General features: G+C 39.3%; 2 protein-coding genes across 6 annotated transcripts; one reads left to right on the top strand and one right to left on the bottom strand.

The window, feature by feature from the left end:
• Positions 1-9: 9 nt before the first annotated feature.
• Positions 10-14,565, bottom strand: LOC141798954 (kelch repeat and BTB domain-containing protein 12-like). 5 transcript variants are annotated; one of them, XM_074680930.1, is made up of 10 exons: positions 14,441-14,565; positions 3,741-5,473; positions 2,952-3,133; positions 2,741-2,873; positions 2,361-2,594; positions 1,903-2,261; positions 1,548-1,821; positions 1,274-1,421; positions 974-1,171; positions 10-831 (listed from the first exon to the last, which is right to left on the bottom strand). In XM_074680930.1, exons 2-10 carry the CDS (start codon positions 3,897-3,899, stop codon positions 683-685), a joined length of 1,836 nt encoding a protein of 611 aa, XP_074537031.1. In that variant the 5' UTR covers positions 3,900-5,473; positions 14,441-14,565; the 3' UTR covers positions 10-682. The 5 variants fall into 5 exon arrangements, with proteins under 5 accessions (XP_074537031.1, XP_074537033.1, XP_074537032.1 ...); XM_074680932.1 differs by having other exon boundaries at positions 3,741-3,957; positions 14,441-14,544; XM_074680931.1 differs by lacking the exon at positions 14,441-14,565 and adding an exon at positions 11,028-11,605.
• LOC141798956 (solute carrier family 26 member 6-like) lies at positions 11,269-21,793 on the top strand. Its single transcript, XM_074680933.1, has 19 exons — positions 11,269-11,408; positions 12,176-12,315; positions 13,506-13,616; positions 13,705-13,877; positions 13,986-14,150; positions 15,455-15,607; positions 15,752-15,834; positions 16,339-16,486; positions 17,639-17,752; positions 17,866-17,943; positions 18,051-18,146; positions 18,251-18,357; positions 18,464-18,533; positions 19,095-19,187; positions 19,349-19,459; positions 19,552-19,899; positions 20,016-20,070; positions 20,297-20,427; positions 20,559-21,793. Exons 1-19 carry the CDS (start codon positions 11,269-11,271, stop codon positions 20,583-20,585), a joined length of 2,343 nt encoding a protein of 780 aa, XP_074537034.1. The 3' UTR covers positions 20,586-21,793.
• Positions 21,794-21,805: the final 12 nt, after the last annotated feature.

The following is a 21,805-nucleotide window of genomic DNA, read 5'->3' as shown; positions in this document are numbered from 1 at the left end:
GCGAGTCTAACCCACATTTCCCCCTTTAAACGGTATGTTTGTGGTTGCCTTACCATGTGGTGAGCTCCAGAAAAGCAAACCATCAAAACACTTTGAGACTGTGGAGTTAGAGGGTGACCACAGCTGTTAGGATTACAAATTCATTTTAAGTCCTCGCATAAAACAGATACAAAAAAGGACTAAAGTCTAAAAAAGGTAGGAAAGAAAGTTAAGAAAACGTTCAAGTCCTCAAAGTCCCAGTTGTGGTATATAAGTGGTATTGTACTAGGGGACAAGTTCACACAACCTGGGCACCGAGTGTTGAAATGACATCTGTAGTAAGTGGATATAGCAATGGCAAATGAACCTTGCCCTGTAGTCATTATATATTGGCACTGCTGTCAACATCATAGAAGAAACCAATTTGAAGAATTGAAGTATAAGGACTCATTCTTGTTTTTTATTTTAGAAAAAATTTCAATCAACTGAACTCGGGTTTAAAAAACAACAAAGTTTCACCTTTTTGGAAATAACACCATTGACTGACTTTCTTTGCAATCAAAATAACAAACTGGACTTCCAGTTGCATGTCGACTTGATATGTTACTACAAGTGAAGTCTGGGAATTGACAGCAGAACAAGGCCAAATCTCGCTTCTCACACATTCTCTTTGTATTGTTGCTTAAAGTCAGTAGGATGTGAGTCAGGCTGTGAGCAGGTCTCGAGGATTGAGGTTCGCCACGAGACAGACATCATAGCTGTCATGCATGGCGGCTCGTCTTTCCACTGTCGTCCACACATTGTCTGCAGGGTCCAACTCTAAAATTTCCTTGGTGATAATGTCATGGCGGCCTGCAGTCACAGGTGTATAGATGTGATTTTTGAGAAAAAAAATTGAAATTAATTCTCAAAATATTGTGAGCATACATTGTTTAAAACTGATCCATAAATCTAATAAGTTGACAGATTCAGACATAAAAAATCATTAACTGACCAGCTCCTTTGTAGTATCCACAAAGGTAGAGCTTTCCCTCCACAGCTCTTAGATTGGAGGCATTGGTTCGGAGGGAGAGTAGAGCTGTAGGAAGAGGAGGTCCCATCCTCCAAATGTCTGTCTCTGGGTTATAGATCTCTACTGAGCTTAGACAACGGCGTGATTGTCCCCTGTCCTCTCCATCACATCCTATGCCACCTGACACCCCACAAAGAACACCAAAACATGTCCTCATCGAGCTTTAGTCACACACAGAAAAAATACACAGGACTACAGTTGCAACTCATTGTTCAGTCTAACCTAATATGTAGATCTCTCCATTTAGGACCGCCGTGCCACAGCGGTATCTTGAGTACTTCATTCTGGCACACTCTGACCACCTGTCGCTGCCTGGGTCGAACTGAAACACACGATTGCTCAATTTGTCAGGCTCATCATCTGGCTGGTGCTGAGTGGGGAGAAGAGAAAAAGTGAAAAAGATAAGAAATTGAGGTGAAATTTGAAAGTAAGAAGAGAATATTATTCCTATATAAGTTACAGACACAGGGATCTTTGTGTATTTTGGTCCACATACCTGTGGAGTCCAGCCCCCAAGCACATACAGATAATCCCTCAGTCTGACAACACAGTGGCAGGCCAAGGGCAGAGGCAGGGGAGCAAAGCTGAGCCAGCTGCCCCCTCTTTTCAGCGACCATCTCTCCACACTGTCTGTGATGATGTATTGATTGCGTACTTTCATCTGACCCCCAATCATAAAGAGGGAATCACCTTGCAGACCTAAAGCATACATGTCCCTGTATGCTGCTGAGCACAGCTCCACCCAGCTGTTCTCCTCTGAATCATCAAACCTGAAGCAGAGACACATTACTTAAATCTGCGGTTGAATGCATCAAAAAGGATTGAAACAAAACATACGAGAACCTACACACCTGTAAAAATCAATCCTCTTTATCCTCTGTTGGTCTTCTGCCTCTATAGCCACCACAACTGTGTTGTCTCGTGTCACTACCCCTGCTGTGATCTGCCCCACGCCCCCACAGCCCCTCAGTGGAGAGGGGATGTAATAAGTCTTTCTACTTCCCGGTGCAAAACAAAAACTGAGGTCAGCATGTCCTCCACGGCGAGCAGGTGCTCCTTCCTTATTTATCCCACCAAGGCAGAGGAGCAGGTCAGCAGTCTCCATGCCGTAACGGAGAGCTGGCCGAGGTGGAGCAGAAGTCTCACAGAGTCCAGAGGTCTGAAGAGCAGCATCAATCATCCCAAAGCACTCAGCATCCCGGAGCAATACCTGCAAGATTTATTGATGAAATCCAGATTGTATTTGTGAAACAAGTGTGATAGGTCTTGGCTCTATATGTGGTCATTTTTATCCTCTCCTTTTTTTTACCGGGTTTCTCCTCCTTGCTTTTCTGAGGAATCCAGGATCCACAAGCTCCAGCCTGACTCTCCTTAGCAGCTCCACAGCCTTAGCTTCACTCTGTGGGTCCCCTCTCCGCCTCTCCACCCATCTTAACACAAGCTCCAGTACAATCTGCTCCTGTGATATGTTCAGGTCATCTGAACCCAGCAGATCAGCGAGACTTTTGGCATCTAGCTCCAGCACCTCTTCTTCCTCACAGACCTAAAGAAGCAGTATGGAAAGCAGCAGAAGGGATCAAAATTGATGGGGAAAATATGTTTGAAAAGATTGTTTTTTTTCAGCTTAACAATCAGGTTATATTAATTTTTGACCTTTTATGTTATTCATTCATCACTACAAACACAGACCTGTGCAAAGTGTTGGCAGAGGAATTTAAAGGCGCAATTGGCCAGGCTGGATGCCCCGAGGTCCCTTGCCCAGTGATACAGGCCCACACAATTTGAGGGGTCCATACTGGCTTCCATGTGGCTCTGACACAATCTAAACCAGTAAAAACAAATTAGTGATAGCAAAAAAATGTTTTCATTACTCCAGACACAATTCAGTCACCAGTCTCACCTGAAGGCTCCATCAACATGCAGCAGAAATGAAGCAGCAGCCACTCCCTGGATGTTGTTATTGGACAGAGGAAGTTCAGCTCGGTACATGTAGTCAAGCAGCAGCTTCAGACTCTGAGCAGGAGTGTCTCTGAGAGGCACCTCTCCTCCCCGGGTCTCCTTTAGACCACATGTAAACATCGCCTGGAGGATTCAGAAAAAAAAGGAACATCTGACCATCCTTGATCTCAAAGGCCATGTCAGACCCCATGGCAAAAGTATTGTATTGCAATATCTCCGAAAGGGTTGCCCATCACTGTTATGTGGCAGATCCTACCAATTCTCATGTAGTATAACACACACATACACAAAAAAATAAATACATTTTTTTTCTGCACACATATTTCAACATATAGTACATTTCTGTAACTGTTTTCATGTCACTCCGAATTAGTATGTATTAAGGTCCATCTGTGGGCCAATGAACATGTTTTATACCTTTCCTATGTTCAATATCTGCATCAGTAACTTAATGAATATTTTTTAAAGCAATCCTCTGACCAGTTGTTAATCTGCGTAGATATATATAAAAGAGCACACAGTTTACACATTTATTGGTATTTTACGATGGTTTGCTTATGTTCTTGATGTTTCATTGTTAACACTTCGACAAGTGACTTTCCCTCAGTACAGGTTGAAAAGCTGAGCTTGCTCCAGTCAGAGTAAAGCTTCTGTGACCCTAGAAAATTAAAGTTGCATAAACCATATTTTTTTTCCTGCACCAGCACACTGACTTTTTAAGCATGCATACCTCAAAGTAAGGACTGAAAGCAGACAGCACCACCTTGTGGCAGTGAAAGGGAACACCTTCTGCCAGCAGCACCACATCAGTGAGCTCCTGGGCCACTCTCATCTTCTCAAGCTGCTGCAGCAGGAGTGAGCCGTGCTCTGCCAGCACAGGAGCATCCATGGATCCCTGGATATCCGGACCACTTAAGTCAGCATGGGGGGTGAGACTTCAAACAAAGCTTGAGCCAAACACAAAAGAGAAGAAAACAGTGCTGAAATAAGGAGTTTGGATCTGTATTAATCTTATGTTGGTGTTTTAAAATCTTGTTATGCTGTTTTGAATTTTACATTAAACTTATTTCAATTTAATAATACATTTTTTCACAGGTTTCTCCTTTGATTGGATGTGATAACAAAATTCCTTTTTTTAATTTTTGTGCAATTTGTTTCAGTGCCAATATGAAACTTTCTAAAAAAAAAAAAGTGTGACAACTGAAAAAAAAAATTAACCAGGACTCTTGTTCCAGCAGAGTTCAAGTTAATAGTCTTAACATGAGTCTTTCCTTAAGACAAATAACCAATAGCAGTTAAGGATTATAGGGTGGTGCCTGGTGTGGCCAATCAAATATCAAAGTGGCTTATGCCACCCTTGCCACCCCTGTCTCAAAGGCATTTTGTCCTATGTGTTGACTTGTTGTTGAAGTTGTTCCACCTCTTAAAGGTAGCCAGCCAACAAACACACACACACTCAGGGTGACTTCTCAACACGTCAGTGAGTGTGCTAAAAATAAACAGGTCACTTCACTACAGGCAGACGTGCACAGCCAGCTCAGGGCATTAGCTATAGCACATTAGCATAATTTCATTATTGCACATGCAGGAATACAGATATCTTTCATACCAGTGTAGTACGAGGCTACGCAGGGCCAAGACTCCGGAGTGACTGGAAGAAGAAGTTAGCGTTGTTATCCTAAAGTACTCTGTAATTTGTTTTTCCAGCATTTCAGGTTGCTGGCAGGTCTGTCTAATGTTGTGAGCTATTTAGCTGCCTGAGAGAAGGAGTAATATTAGCACGCTCGCTGGTGTAAAGGTTTAAAATAGACCAGTGAGTGCTTGTGGGACTGTTCCGGTTTCTAAAGGCTTTAAGGCCAACAACAGCCTATGATTCTTCTGTAACTGTATTTTGTTTATATTTATGGTATACATACAAAAAGCTGAAATGAAAAAAAAAATCAAATACATTTTACAATGTGAAAACAAAACCAAAAGAAATGAAACTGCAAATACTTCACAAGTGAATGGAGCATTGGAAACCATAGACTGTTCACTAAAACAGGTATAGTTCATGATGTTATCAATCTGTTTCTGTTTCTGAGTTGTAAAGCCCATCATAGACAAGGGCTGTTTTCGAATTCGCCTACTACATACTGCTTATGAAAGTAGTATGTAGTAGAAGAAAACGGAAGTTGGCTACGGCTGACTTTTTTTTTCCCAAAAAAACTTTATTGAAAATGTACAAAATAAACAAACCACAAGTAACTTATCTGCAAATATATTGCCAGAGAGAGCATTTTATATAAACTTTCAGTGGTGGAGATGATGAGGATTTAAAGATAAAAAAGAAATGGCTCTTACATTTATATTCCTCTGCTACTCCGGTTGTTGGTCTGCTCTCTGCCATTTTCACTTCTGATATGGGACCAGGCTTGTTGCATTGTGGGTAACAGTAGGTGAAGCAGACTGGTCCGATGCATACTGTGGATTTTTCCCGAATTAGTACGTCATCCAGGTGTTTTTCTCATACTACAACTCTGACATGTGTTCGCATACTGCATACTGCATACTGCATACTACATTTTGGTTGAATCAGTAGGCACTGCTAGTAGAGTATGCGAATTCGAAAACAGCCAAAGAGTTGTTTGGAAAGGCTGGACTCAACCTAGCTTTGTTCTAGTTAGGATGAGCTAAAGAGCCTTGCCTCTTGCAAACATCTAAAGGATGCCTGTGTATGTTAAATAAGCTATGCCTTAAATAAGCAAAGTTTCAATAATCTTGAAAATAATGAGAGAAAAAAACAAGCAGGATCTTGAACAAATGAATTCAGTACTTCAGCAAAGGCTTCATATCTTTAGATTGGGGGGTTGCTCCTTTTGCTGGAGACACAGCAAGAGGATGAGGGGGAAAAATCATTAAATATTTGGCAGTGATGAAAAGGCCTGTTTGACAAATGAATATCCACTTATGGATATCAACTTGTGGATATGAAAACTAAAGTTAAAAAGACTGAGTATATTTGTAACTAGGATATTAACTGGGTTACTGTTTCCATTCTCTGAGGCATGAGGGGTCAAGAAAGAAATATTATACCTTGCACTACGCTTCATCACCGACTTTTTTTTTGCATGTTAAACATGTTTGCGTTGTTGGCAGTTCAACCAAAGTTTGATCCCCCCGTATGAGTGAAAGCAGGTGAAAAAAATCCTCTAAAATGCAGGAAAAAGTTCACTTCACTTCACAGGATATATATCTGAACAACCTTTGGAGGGGGTCTGACCTGTTTAGGTTGATGGATACTGAACTATCTACTGTAAGTAAATATATAACCCAGTTAAAACTTGCCCCACCCTAACCAGTTATAACAGAGGAGTGTTTCTTACATGCACTAACATTAACAATCTACACAGGAGGTCATTTAATACTCACTCAGTATTTTAACGCTTAACTCGCTGTCTTAATGTTGATTCCTAAGTAGAGTTCTTCAGTCTGACACAAACAGTGAATTAGGAACTTATGTGACTTTATTTTATGTTGGCTAAATCCACTACACACCTACCAGGTTTTTATCAGTTATCTTTCACATTTGCTCAGCAAATAAAACTCTTGCATCATTTCCCTTATAAGTTTTTTTTTACTCCCCTTAAATATTTTCACTACTTCATGGTCACATTGTTGTTGCTGTTGTTTGTGACTCTGCAGCTTCATGTACTTTAGTTTAAAGTACTCTGATGTAATGGTACACGTGTGTGTAGTATGTTTATATGTGTGTGTGTAGGTGCATGTGTGTGTGTGTGTGTGTGTGTGTGTGTGTGTGTGTGTGTGTGTGTGTGTGTGTGTGTGTGTGTGTGTGTGTGTGTGTTTGAGCTCTTTGGACAGGTTATTGGAGTTTAATTAATCTTAGAGTAGCTGTATTTCAGGCTAACTGTTTTTTATCAACATCTCCACGGACAGTAAAGCGTACCATATTACACAACAGTAGGGGCAAAAACACTGTGATCTGTGGAGTTAACAGGTAGACCAGATTAATCAGTGACTCCTGGTCAAGATGTTTCCACATGTGCTGACATGTGTCTGGATGCTCTTCACCACTTTGTGACAAGCAGAGTGAAAAAAAGCTAGTCTGCAAAGTAAAAGCTGTGACAGTAAGTGATTACTTGAGTGCACCCTTAAAGCTTTATGTTGAGAAGTAATTTCAATTTAAACCATTTGAGACATGCCAAAACTGCATATGTTTCTTTCTTTTGAGGCTCTTTCCTTGTCATAGGAATCCAAGAAAAAAAATCCACAGCACACTCCTTTGAACAGTTTAATCATTATATGTGGTTTAGGGTTAAATTTGACCTGGTATTCAGAAATGGATTTTAGATCTACCAGCATGGGTGGTATCTTGAAACTGTTTGGGCCGTTAAGAATACATACAGAATTCAAGGGGAGCTTCAACACTGTCATGGAAAACCATGTTGTGAAGGTAACAGTATGTAAGAGTGGAATGTTACAGTTATTTTCATGGCATGATTATCTTGACCTTAAAAACACGTATAAGCATTTTGGCAACAAGGCTGGGTTGTCGTCTGGCCATTCAGTGGTGTACTGTGATATTTCCTGTTCTGATGGTATATTTGCGTTCTGCTAATGTGTCCAGTAAGCGTCTTGGTTCTGGAGAATACTTTGTGGCTAGAACATTCTAACCTCTATATAACAATATATAATAATAGCCTGTTGAATTTTATAACAGCAACCCAGCCTCATTACAGGCATTTGGAATTGATCACATCCCCTCATCTATTAGAGAAGTTGACAGACAGAAAAACCTAAACCAGAACAAGGCTTTTAGGATTTATTAATTGAAGGCTACTAAAGACACTGGCCTAAATAAAACTTTGATTTTTCTGTGTTTTTGTAATGGACCTTTGACTTGCTAATTAAGCTTTGAGTTGGCAGTTTGCTGTTACCAGTGTTCATTATGTTTGTGTTTTTTAGCATGTTTTTCAGTGGGATGATTCATTGACAGATGTACTGTATGGATTCGTACTTATGAGGCTAAATGGAATACTTCAGATATGTAAATAACGCCATCTGCTGGATGTTGTAAACCTCTACCATCACCTGCAGATCACAGCTCCCTGCGAATGCAGAACTTTCTTGATGGAGACCCTGTTTTAAAGGGCCAACTGTTTCATATCAAAATTAAGACTTTATCTGTGAAAGACTGAATTTAAAATAGAATCATTGATTTTTTTAAACTTGTCTTTTATCCTGTATTCCTTTTGAGTTCAAGGCACGGCTCCTTTGAGCTCAAACTGAATAAAACCTTAAAAACTAGATTTTATTTTCTCCCAGACCCTCTTTTCTTCCTTTTCTTTCTTTAGCTCCTTGAGTACTTTGAACCATGTATGCTTGTTTTGTATCTGATTATGTGAACGATAATGTTTTTTATGTCTGTCCTTTAATCATTGTATAGAAAATCTGAAAAAAAAAAAAAAAAAAAACTAGGTCAGGAGAAAACAACAGCATTGCTTTCTTGGCAATAAGGAAATGCATAACCCTTAACAGGTTATCAAATACCTCACCTTTTCATCCAGGCAGTTAAAGATTTATCGAAGTATTTACCTATTGATAAGAGTGAATACAAGGTATGGATACCAAGAGGTGAAAGCTCATATAGAATTAACAGAAAATCAATTGCAAGATAGCACAATCTTTTTTTTTTACCTGCTCATGTATTCAAGAATGTTTGAAAACAGCAATTTTATTGTCCTTCAGTTTTAGAGTCATTAAGACAAAAAAAAAAAAAAAAAAACACTGAACAGATACTTTAAAAGGGCGATTTGTCTTTAATGAAGCTGGTGTCAACCCTGCTAAAATTACTCTTCAGAGCTGATAGTTTTTTGTTGTTGTTGTTGCTTTTAGCCCCTATCAAAACTGTCACGCCCAAGTAATAAAGGACCTTTGTGATCTGCCCTCACCTTTTTCCTTTAGCTTCAAGTCAAACGGTAATGCTCTTGTTACAAATCTTTGAAAACTATGCAAGAACAGATTGTTTAATTAGGAAAATCTGCTAGCTATGTTACACAAAGAGGAATACATAGTGCAGTTTTTTTTGTATAAATTCTGTACAAGTGTAAGGTCTCTGACACAGATTGACCACAAGAAATAATCTATGTGACACTGATAGTTCTTAAAGGTTCAGTAAATAATTTAGATTAGTTCAAAATGTCCTTAGACAAGAGTCACAATATCCTCTTGTTGGATGGATACACAAGTTATTAAAAAACATCAACTATTTTTCTTTAATGTGTGAACAATCATAGATGAGTATTTTTTGGGAAGTCCTCTCTGTTCAAATTACTCATTTTTTCCACTGAGCTTGGTCATCAAAATGTTTTAACAGTACATGCTTACATGTGCTTGTGTGTGTGAGTGACGACAGCTGGGGTTAATGTATGTGAGACAGGCTCTTGTTTAACGCTCATCTATTGCTGTTAGTCATTTTGGTTAGTGAAATGTCTTCCTGTGAGCCACTTATTCCCTGCACAAAGTGTATGTTTTTCTTTTTCCTGTGATCATTCGTGCACTTTTAGAAAAAAAAAAAAAAAAAAAAAAAAACAGTGAAAAACCACAACTTCAACTTTTTTTAAGGCCAAAAAGGCTTTATAAAACTTCATAATTTCTTGAAATTTACATTTTTTTAAGTTGTTGTCTTTGACTCGAATTATGAGGCATGTTAGATCCAAAACATGCTGATGTAGCAGCATGTGACATACATCTCCTGTTTTATAGAACTCATGTGGTTTACCAACTAGGTTAACGACTGTCCAGACTTTTATTTGAAGCAATGTATAAGTTAAACTTATGGCTGTATCAGTAAATTTCCAGACTCTCACGAGATATTAGTTTTTTTTTTCTGTTATCAGTTTATCCTGTGTTGACCTATTTATCTTTAACATTTATCACGTTTGACCTATTAACGTTTGAAAGTTTACTGCTTATTTTCACACAAACTGAAGAACAAGATAAACCTCAGTCAATGAGGAAAGTTGTGTCAACAAAGACTGCGTTATACATTAACCAGCTCAACATAAACATTTGATGGTTATACGAAGGGAGTCTTATCAAAAAGGTGACTGATGAATTTGTGGAATTAGGTAACTGAGTTTAATAAGAAATGCTTTTATTTATCATGGTTTAAAGAAGTGGTGAACATTTTAACACATTTTAAGTTTGGCACCTAAAAAAGAAGGAAAAACAGTCATTAGCTTTAGGAGAAAAAGCTGTTTGGCATTGGCAGAGATTAGGCTTTTTTTATGGATAGCCTTCAACTATCAGGCCCCTCTCCTGCTGTTTCAGCTATTCATTAAGGTCTGAGAGGCAGAAGCCCCTTCTTCTTTTACAAGAAGACTAAAAACCTTCTTCTTGCTGCGTTCGCCAAGAGTTGCCTGTAACTTCCTCATTATGAACTAATGTTGGGTCTCCGTTGATAATATAACAGATCCTACAGTTTTGATTTGCTCTTTTGCAAAGTGTCTGAAGTAGCTTTTGTTGGATAAAGAAATCAGAACTGACTGACTGATACAGTGTACAGGAATCAAAGTAGAAAAGATATCATTATCTTAGATTAAGCCAACAACCTTTTCATATCTCCTGCCAATGTTTATTAAACATGTTGGGCAATGCCAGTAGCACAATGTGATATGATGTTCCTGTTTACAATGAAAATACAGTTACGCTATCTCCTGAATGAGAAAGGTAACAGGCAACCATAAAGATAAGATGTCAGTTTGGCTCACACACACATACACCTAGCCGTAAACAGTGTGTTTTTCAGAGGAAAAAAACACAAACTGCCCCCCCCCCTTTTTTTAATAAAAAAAACAATCACTGTTGCTTTCAAAAAGCTGTGAGTTTGTTCGACTTCCTTTTTTTTTTTTAACCAAAGTTTGACCCTTTGGCTGTAGTTTCCACTACAAAGTTAATCACTGTTAGCCTACATCAACAAACAAACACATGCACATATACGAATATGCACACTAACCTCAGGTGTGCGCACTGACATGTGGGGTGGTGATTGCTCTCTTAAAAGAACAGAGAAAGGGGCAGTCACTCCCACAGTCCAGCTACAAGCACTGTCAATCAGTTGTGAGGAGCTAGCGGTCTTTCTACACAGTGATCTGCTCTGGTTGAGGACCTGGAACTACTTTCTTTATTTAAGGAAACTCTGTAGAAAACAATAGAGAAGTTAAAAAAAAACGTTGAATTTGGACTCTAACATAAAAATGGAGGAAGAGGACTGCTCAGCTGTGAAGTACTTTGTGCACAGGAAGGTTTTGGATGAGTTAAGTCTGGATGGAATTGCTCAAAAAGGGACGTGGTCCACCAAACCAACCGTGGTTGAACAGATGAAAGATGCCATGAGGTAAGCATGCTGTAGGAGAATACAAAAGAGAGGGACATGTGACCAAAAACCCTTTGATAGACAATGATACCAACTCACAAGGTTTTCCTTTTTTCTTTTTCTTTTTTTTTTGAGATGTATGTGTTTTTAGTTGTAACTGCTCACTCAGCCTTAGATAACGGTCTTGTAAATTACTGAATGGATCATCAATGAGTTTCCTTGTGCATGCAGATTTTGAGAGTGGATGTTTAACTGGTTTGTTCTCTGAGCAAATCAGTCATGCTTTAAAAAAGCTGACAAATCAGAGTTTGTCAGCTTTTTAAGGACAATGGATGGGCAAAGTTCAGGATTTTTTATAATTTTATAATGAGTCATATAAGACTCTATATACATTGACTAAGCAATGACACTGACCTATGTGCTATAATGCATGCTAAATGTTGTATTTCATCAGCAGGAAGACAGTTTGTGCTCAGATAAAACAGAGTGATTGACCTGTTGGAGAAAGAAATCTCATATCCTTATGATCAGGCAACCTTACATTTGAGTGTTCAGTTCAGCACCACACTGTACCTATCATTAGAAGTAAACAGTAGCATGCTGACATGCTTGTGTTATTCAGCGTGTTTGTGTTTAACAAGGCCAGCTGATGATTAAAAGAAGCAGTTGCTGCAACTCACACATCTTATTGAAGGACTTTTCTACAATAATAAAAGAAACGGTGAGACACTCAAGCTAAATGAAAGTGAGTGCCCATCAATGTGACTAATGTGTTTTTTGGGATACAGGTGTTCAGTTCCCAGGCTGAAGCATTTGGTGCTGACCTGGATCCCTGTTCTCAGCTGGCTGCCTCACTACTCCTTCAGAGAAAACGCATTAGGGGACCTGATCTCTGGCTGCAGCGTGGGCATCATGCATCTGCCGCAGGGTATGAATGGGCATAGTAGAGGAACCTCAAGCGTCACATAAACCCTGCATTCTTCACTTCAAATAAATAATCTGTCATCTTTAGAAACCACCTTTCAGTTGCTGGCAGTGAGAAAAGAAGATCATTACCACCCATATCTATCAGCTAAATGTGATGCTCAGTTCAGGAGAGTTAGTTCAGCTTTACTAACCATTCAAAGTTCAAACAGTTAAAGACAGCCTAACATGAGAACATGAATGAGAGCCCGGGGGAAGGTCGGTTCAGTCTAACACTAGCAGTCCAAAAAGGTGGAACTACCCAGAAAACTACTTGGATGGAAAATCAGTCAATCAAAGGAGCAGAAACTTAAGCCAGAACAAGATTCATCACAGGAACATGAGGTGCAATGAGGGGCTGAGTCCATGAAGAAGAATAGAGGGGAAACACAAAGAGTGAAATCCACAGAGACAAACAAAAATACACACAGACAACTACCAGCACAACAGAAAAGATACTAACGGTAGCAGTGCCATAATGATGTAAGCATTTTGCTGCCACGCCAGGATTAAAAATTTGCTACTGATTTACAGTTTATCATTTTAACACAAGTGTAACAGTATGAGCAACAAAACGTAGAACATTTTATGCTATATAAACAAGTTATCATGTGTTGCATTATTATGGCAGACAAAATTATTGGGTTATAACAAAACTTTTCTTTTGATTACAATAGTCCCCCTTTAAGAATATATATGTATATATATATATATATATATATATATATATATATATATATATATATATATATTATCTGGTTTCAACTGGAAAGAATATTGCCATTATAGGAAAAACATTGTGTTATGACAGGAAAATTTTTACGAGACAACATAATGCTGATACATTTTTTTTTCCCTGGCATGGCAGCAAAGGGGTTCCAATGGCAGTAAAATCAATTGATGTAAAATTATACTAATAGATGCCCAGGAGTGACTCTAAAGTTCATATATCTAATTACTAAAACAAGTTATAATCAAACAGAAATGAACTTTTCCAACTTTCTATTTAAAACAATTAGTCAACATAAAAGTTTCCTTACCTTCAGGCTGAAGCATCAATACAGAGTGCAGGTGCCTTTCTGGTCCTATATTAAGAGGGACTCACACTTTCTATTCATAAATGTTTTTTTAATTCTTTTATATCCATAATGTTAGGAATGGCATATGCGCTTTTGGCTTCCTTACGCCCAGTATTTGGGCTGTACACCTCCCTGTTCCCAGTGCTGGTCTACTTCATCTTTGGTACTTCCAGACACATCTCTATTGGTGAGTTAAGAAGTGAAAGATTTGATATAAAGCCCCCCTTGTTTGTCTCATTCTGTATTAAAAAAACATTTCTGTTCCGAATGTTCAGGTACATTTGCTGTGATCAGCATCATGATTGGTAGTGTGACAGAGAGACTGGCACCAGACGGTCACTTCATGGTCAACGGAACTAATGGAACAGAAAGTGTCGACCTCGATGCACGGGACGCATTCAGGGTGCAGATAGCATGCGCCCTCACGGTCTTAGCAGGAATCTTCCAGGTGTGTATCCACTGTGAATTTAGTATTTTAGGGTTAATATTAGGTTTTGAACGACTATTTTGAGGTCATTTTTTTTTAAATGTGATAACCTTTTTTTTCTATCCTAAGATATTGCTGGGTGTGGTGAGGTTTGGTTTTGTGGTCACCTACCTGTCTGAGCCTTTGGTACGAGGCTATACCACAGGATCAGCATGTCATGTATGCGTTTCTCAACTCAAATACCTGTTTGGAGTCAGCCCAAATCGCTTCAGTGGTCCTCTTTCTCTTATTTATGTGAGTATGCTATGCTTTGCACAATTTAAAGGCACCCAGACTCAGACACTAAACAAGCAAAATGACGCATATGTTGGGTAAAAATAGCAACTTTTTCCTTTAACACTAGAATTTTAAAGTAAATGTATTCTTATAACCAGCGAATTTAATAAACAACTAACTTATTAACTAATTAACAAAGACTTAAACATTATCATTTTTCAGCTTATTCAACTACATCCCTTGAGTTATAGAGCATTATTTTTGGAAACATTACAAAATTAGCTAGCGGCTGATTGTAATGGACACACCTCTGTACCACCAAGTGACTTTGGAACGTTGTGGTTTCCAGTTAGCATCGACGGTTAGCCTTTTTTCGACTGAATAGCCTTTGCAGCTGAAAACGTCGGCTCATAAAGGTACACGTGCTTCCGTTACAAAAACAAACAAACAAAAAAACATGGCGGGTGCTGTTAGGATGACGCACTAATGAGTTCGGCTGAATTTCGTCTTTCCCTGTGAAGCCTGTCAAACAAAACAGCCAATCATGTGCGTCGCAGGCGGAAGGACACATCTGCATTGCGTCCTCAAATAGGGCATACAAAACTTTACGTTATGAAAAAAAAAATTCTTAGAGGAATCAGAAACTAACCGAGAAAAGTGCTTTGGTTTTAGGCAGTTTCTCATGGGCTGTGCTGACCCATAAACCATTTTGGCTTGTACAGCTACTACCAGTGACATGCAACTCATTCAGCCCCACTTCATATCACTGAAATATTACTTTAAATTGATTAATTCAGTTTTGTTTTTCAATTTTTAAGAAAACCTATACCGATACTTTGCTGTATTACAACAGCTTATGCACAAGACAATTTTCAACCATGACTTGATACAGTAACACAAAATTCTTCCTGCAGAAAATTCAAATATTTTAAGGTTTGTTTTTTTTTATGGACGGTTTCCCCCAAAATCTAGTCTTATACTAAACTAGGCAAATGCCATTGCTGCAAATATCATAATAATACTTTAAGCCCTGTTTTAGTTATGGGCTCTTAAAATCTTGTAACTTTCCTCTCCCATAATTGCACCCTTGGTAGGCTGTATCCATTCATTTAAACATTAGATACAGAAAACTCAAACTACAGACTACAGATTTACTTTTTCTAAAGTTACCTGTCAAATGTATTAAAAAAATGCTATGTGTGCTACGAAGCAATTGTCTCCCAGCACTAGGATAATTTTTGTGCTTTCTAATTATTCTTAAATCTGATTTCTAAATGTTTCTCTGATGATTTTCCATTTCTTCTGAACTTATTCCCTCACAGACTCTGGTGGATCTTTGCCGGTTGCTCCCTGAAACTAGAGTGCCAGAGCTGGTGGTCAGCCTGGTGGCTCTCGCTGTTCTCATTGTGGTAAAAGAAGTTAATGCCTGCTACAGACAGAAGCTACCTCTGCCCATCCCAATAGAGCTAATAGTGGTAAGTTCCTCACAATACTGATGTGTTTGCCTAACGGTCCACTGGGGGGCATCAGTACCACAGTGATCACACTTAAATGAAGACTCATGAAATATTCGAGGTTGAATGGAAAATAACTAACCACTAATTTTATTTTTCTGACAGATCATAATAGCAACAATCATTACCCACTTCTGTTTTCTTACGGAAAAGTACAGCATTGATGTGGTTGGAGAAATTCCAAGTGGGTAAGATAATGTTTCTGCGTCTAAAATGTTGGGGAGATGTAGGACAGCCATCCCTGCAACACTATGTCCAATGTTACAGACAGATTTCACTTTTTTTCTTGGGTTTTTAGAGCTGCTGATTAGTAAAACCCACTCTTAAATAGAGGACGCAGGGTGAATGAGTTTCTGAAGTTTCTTATTGCTCTAAAAGCTTCTGGGATGGAAAAGTCCATTAGTGAGCAGAAATTCCCCACAGGCATGAAAGAGTGCTGTGTAAACCTAGGATAGAATAGCGCAACAACAAATGCTGCCAGTAATCATGGATTTTTTCATTTTTCAGATTGTATGGGATTTCTGAAACAGATACTGATTTGTGTTACCATGTCTCTAAATACCCAAAAATGAAGATAGAAGTTAGTTAAATAGCAACTTGACTACAGCCTCATTTAAAGGTTAGGACAGTTTGTGCTGCACAAGGTTACAATGATAAAAACCTAAAACATTTGTCTTTCCCTTCTGCTCCAGCCTCAAGGCCCCTCGCGCTCCAGATGTCACACTGTTCTTACAGGTGATAGGCGACGCTTTTGCTGTGGCTATTGTGGGCTACGCCATCAACATTTCTCTGGGCAAAACTTTTGCCCTCAAACATGGCTACAAGGTGGATAGCAACCAGGTGAGGATGAGACAAAACCCAAACAAGTCTTTAAATCCCAACATTTTGTTACTCACAAACAGCTGTGACTCACTGGCAACATAAAAGGGGCTAACTTTGATCATATATTAGACTTGAGCTGCTCCTCACTTAATGATGATTATCACTCAGATCTGGAGAAACATTAATGCAGCTTGACCTGGGTTACACCACACCTAGTCGTAAATAACTCCAACTACCTTTTTTTTATTTTATTTTAAGACTTCTGTTCATGGTCAGGATTTTATGTTGTTAAATGTTTCGAAAATTTCCTGTTACTTTTTAGTCTAATGTCAGAAAGAACCGATTCCCATTTGAGAAACAAGTTACATTATGCACAGTTGTATGGTTTTAGACAGGGGTCCCGGTATACAAGCTTATTTTTTGTAACATCTGTGTCTGGATCTAGTAGTAAATACAGACAGACACTTCGATTATCTTAACCTCTCAAGGAGGTGGTCGAGACGCATTAAAGGCAGCATTTAGACAATGCATTTCAAACCTCTCTCAGTGCATAGCATCATGTTACAAAGCCATCCAGGATTCATGCCCCAGTTTGATGCATACACTGCTGCAGTTCCAGTCAACCGATTATGATCGTCTGATAATTTTGCATCTCCATTGTGTGTATTCCACTCAAAACGGAAGTACATACAGAGAAACCCTCAAACTTTTAGAATTTCACATGCATGTGTGAAGTTTTAGCACTGTTCCTTTGAATCTCTTATTCTTATCTATGGCACGCAGACTTATTCACACACTTGCAGAGGCATGTGATTTGGATTATTCTCCCTGGAGAGTGACAGGCCATGAGCACTCACAGCCACTAAGAGCTGGGCTGTTAAATCATTAATGGCCAACCAGCTCTGTGGAATCAAGTGTGTCTTAAATATGCCTGGCACTGCTCTCAGTATGGCAGGGATGTGTTGACATGACCATCAAATTAATAAATAGTACACTATGTGATTGGCCCAAAGGTTAGAGGCTGCACATACTCATACTGTACTTGGACTTAAGGCTGGATTAATAGCTCGTAATGCCAGTATTAATCTAAGATAATCCAGTGCTGAACCTAGCTAAGCAGAAATGATTTAAATTTGAAATGTTTCTGTCTTTGTGTGAATTCTCTTTCAGGAACTGGTTGCTTTGGGTCTTAGCAACACTGTCGGGGGCTTTTTTCAGTGTTACGCTGTGACTTCTTCCTTGTCCCGCAGCCTTGTTCAGGAGAGCACAGGGGGGGAAACACAAGTAAAAACCCTCAGACATATACACAGGCAGCAGAAATAGCTCTGAACATATTCCTCATGTTTAACTTGTGTTGGCTGCACAGTAAGTGTCTATAAATGTGTTTGGCTTGTCAGGTTGCTGGATTGATTTCGTCAGTCATTGTGCTGATCACAATTCTGAAAATAGGTTCTCTCTTTGAAGATCTTCCCAAGGTAACCTCCTCCTCCTGGTGCCATTTTGATTCAGAGACAGGTATCTTTTTGTCTGTAGATAGTTAAAGGCTATAGATTATATGGATGCATTTGTTTGTGCTCCTCAGGCTGTTTTATCCACCATAGTATTTGTGAATTTAAAAGGAATGTTCAAACAGTTCACGGACCTGCCCATGTTGTGGAGGACCAACAAGGTTGATTTGGTAAGACTAAATCCTGTCTTGGAGTCATTCTGCTCAGTTAAACACTGTGTGAACCTCATAGCTCTTTGAACCCACTGACTGCAAGTGTTGTCGCTGCCCTCTAGATGGTGTGGCTGGTAACATTTACAAGCACCATCCTGCTGAACCTGGATCTTGGTCTGGCTGTCTCTATTGGATTTTCCATGCTTACTGTCATCTTCAGAACTCAGCTGTAACTGCACATCATTTAGTGATAACAAATAATATGTAGACAAGATATTTTAACAGCTTAAAAAGCAATTATTTTTTGGATTAAAAGAAATATATGTATTTTTCAGACCCCGCTATTCAATCTTGGGCCAAGTGTCTGGTACTGACCTGTATTTGGACATAGACACCTACAAGGAGGTAAGACTAATCTCAAAAGTACTGTGATATACTGCAGACAGCTGGTGTCTTCATTACAGCTCATTTAAAAACTCTATTGATGCTCAAACCTTACAAGAAATTACTCTTTTTTTTCTCAAATAACTACATAAATGACCTGTGTGATCCTGTCTTTTTTGCTCAAATGTTTAAACTATGCTAACACTTAAGATTGAATCAATGAAAGCTCAGCAGCTGGTTTGCATTGGCATTGTTAGCATGTTTGAATGCAGTGTGGTATCACGTATTCTACTTTTACACAACACAAATCTGAAATTATAATGCATAATTTGAGCCTCCAATTCTGAGCAGTGGATTAAATTCAGATAAAGCTAAATGATGAAATGCAGGTTTTTATTATGCCTTGTATTCTCATTTGACCCATAACAGGAACGCTATGTGTTTAGGTAAGTTGAGCTTTGGCCATAAGTTGTTGAAAAATGCAATCTAGTCAAACAATACGCCGGGGAGCCAAAAGTGCAAATGAGGGTAGAACAAAGTGTGAGTTACTGAATCACTCGGTTACATGATGTGTCCCTGCAGGCCAGAGAGATTCCAGGAATTAAAATCTTTCGTTCATCCACAACCATCTACTACACAAATGCTGAGATGTACTTGGAGGCCCTGCAGGAGAAGGTGTGTGTGTTCATGGATTTGGATGTGTGTTTGCTTGCAGGCTTGTGTTTGATTACAAACTGTAATCCCTGTCGGCTGTCGACCGTAACTGCTTTCATTATCTCTCACTTGTCTCACTCCCCCTCCCCTCATTCTATTGCAATGCTCGGCTTTTTGTGCAGAGTGGAATTGATATCGGAAAGCTGCTGATGGCGAAGAAGAAACAAGATGCAAAGCAAAAGCGTAAACAAGAGAAAGCAAAAAAGAAAGCAAAAAAGGAGGCAAAGAGTCAAGTAATGGCACTCAATATGACACATTAAGAGCTAAATGTCAATGATGATGTTGTGGTTTCAGTCACTAATTTCACTTTCACAACTCTTTGCAGAAAAAAGAAGTCAGTCACTTGCCCAATGGCACTTTTGCTTTAAAAGAGTTTGAGAGGAACCAGGAGGAAATTTCTGAAAGACAAACAGGACGGAGTCTGGGAAATGGTGTAACCTTGAAAACATCAGCAAACAGCCTGAGTAAAGGTCAAGTGAACTTGGCCTACCAGTATGACTCAACCATTTCAGACTCAGATTCAGGAACAGGCTGTGATACCAGTGTCACTGAGGAATCTCACCAAGAGGACATGGAAAGAGGAAAAGCGAATGGATTAAGCACACACAGCATCATTTTGGACCTTTCAACCACTGGATTTGTGGACACAGTCACTGTGAAGACCTTAAAAAATGTATGTGTGCATCAGGAAATGGATGTCATATAAAAGAGAAGAGTGGCTATTGAGGTTCATCGTAACTTTAACAGCAAGTAGACAAAATAAAACAAATCCGTATCTGTGTCTTGCAGATATTCAGGGACTTTGGGGAGATTGACGTAGACATCTATCTTGCTGGCTGCCAAGGTGAGTCAACAGACCAAACAGAGACAAAGTACATGTCCTTAATTCTGACTCAAGGCGCTGGAATGTTGCATAATGAACACATCAAGGTCTTGGCCTCTGCGGCACCCTATTGTTCCCAGTCTGATAAACACGAATAATTCTGTCTATCACTTCTTTAGCTTTCTGTCTCTTGAATTTATGAGGTCACTTAATGCCATGCATGCGTTTCTGTGCTGTCATATACCAGCATGCATTGTGGAGCAGCTGGAAAAGGCAGGTTTCTTCTCAGAGTCCATCCCAAAGAGCAGACTGTTTGTCACAGTACACGATGCAGTTCTTCACATCCTTCAGAGTCTGATGCCGACAGACTGTATTCTTGTGAGTTCATCCCCATGAATATCAATTACGCATTTACAGCTCTCTCCACTTTGCTTATCACTTGTCATCGCTGATATACAGTCTGAAATGTTCCTTACTCTCAGCCCTAAGCCTTTTTCTTGTTTCCCTAGGACGTGCCCTGCACCACTAAGATGTAACCAGCAGGGGTCAGGCTATCCCACTTCTCTCCATCCTCCTCTCAGGCTACTGGCTGTTTCATTGCCCACTGTTGGTAGTCGCTGTCTCCTCCTCTCATCAGCAAAGGAGAATGCTCCACCTTGACATGGCGGCTGGTTGCCATGGAAATACAGGGAGCCGTCGTCTTGGCAACAGGCTTTTTATGATATCTCTAATGAGATGGCCAGCAGTACGTCACTGCAGCTTTCTGCTCTGTGGTGAGAGAGCTGGAAAAGGGGCGGGGGATTGAGTGGTAGAATGTAACACTGGACTAATAGGAGTTAGTATTTATAGCCTGTGTGAGACGGCGAGAGGAAGGTTGACTAATGTCAAGCACATGTGAGAGGTGTGAACAGGCCTATGTCATCAATCTACACAGTCCAAATGTCTTCCAAATAAAGTCAGTGTAAATATTTGTCACCGATTGGCGTGGAAATTCCCTCACACCTTGTGTTATCGTTTATTCCCAATGTAAGAAAAGATGCGTCATAATAAATAACAAAAAGGCAGCAGCATTGAACACAGTGTGGGTGTATTTATAGTCTGTGTTCACATGATTCCTCCGAGATCTCCTATTTCCAGACACGGTGTCAAGCGATCATCTGCTATCATAACTGTCAGAAGATAAAACTCTGTGTAATAAATGCTGCGTGCCCTCCATGTACTGAGTGTACTCTGATAGCTGTCTAGAGATATTTGCTCCAGACTTTGGGAAAATTTTTCCTTTACTTCAAAAATATGATAAGAGTGAATGTGACAACAAAAACTTTCATCCAAGCAAAGTCAAATTTTATGTGACATTATGTAACTGAAGTATATCTTTCAGAATCACAGAAGCTTCTAGGTTTATGTCAGGTGACTGATCAGGGGTTGCCATATCAGATGCCAGTCTCAACAAATAAATGATCAACCTGCAGGAAGCTCTGAAATGTAGGTCAGTGATCCTGAAATGATTGGCTTCATGAACTTACCACTCCTATGCAAACAAGTTCAAGTGTTACACAGTGTAGATTACACAACACACATCTCCTGAAGTGCTTATTGCTCACTGTTGTACTACCTGGGTATGCTTCTGTTTTTTTTTTTTTTAGGAAGGTTTTTATTTTTATACAGCTGCAGAGATGCCACGTGTTTTGATGTAATTGAACCAGAATACCTTTTTGAGCTTTTCAGTGTATATTTATGCACACACACATAAATG

This window comes from Halichoeres trimaculatus, unplaced genomic scaffold (assembly GCF_033239565.1).
Source record: "Halichoeres trimaculatus isolate MK-OKI-2021-1 unplaced genomic scaffold, fHalTri1.1 fHalTri1_scaffold_11, whole genome shotgun sequence".
Lineage (NCBI taxonomy): Eukaryota > Metazoa > Chordata > Actinopteri > Labriformes > Labridae > Halichoeres > Halichoeres trimaculatus.
The sequence above is the reverse complement of the archived record's forward strand: the minus strand, read 5'-3'. Positions and strand labels throughout refer to the sequence as shown.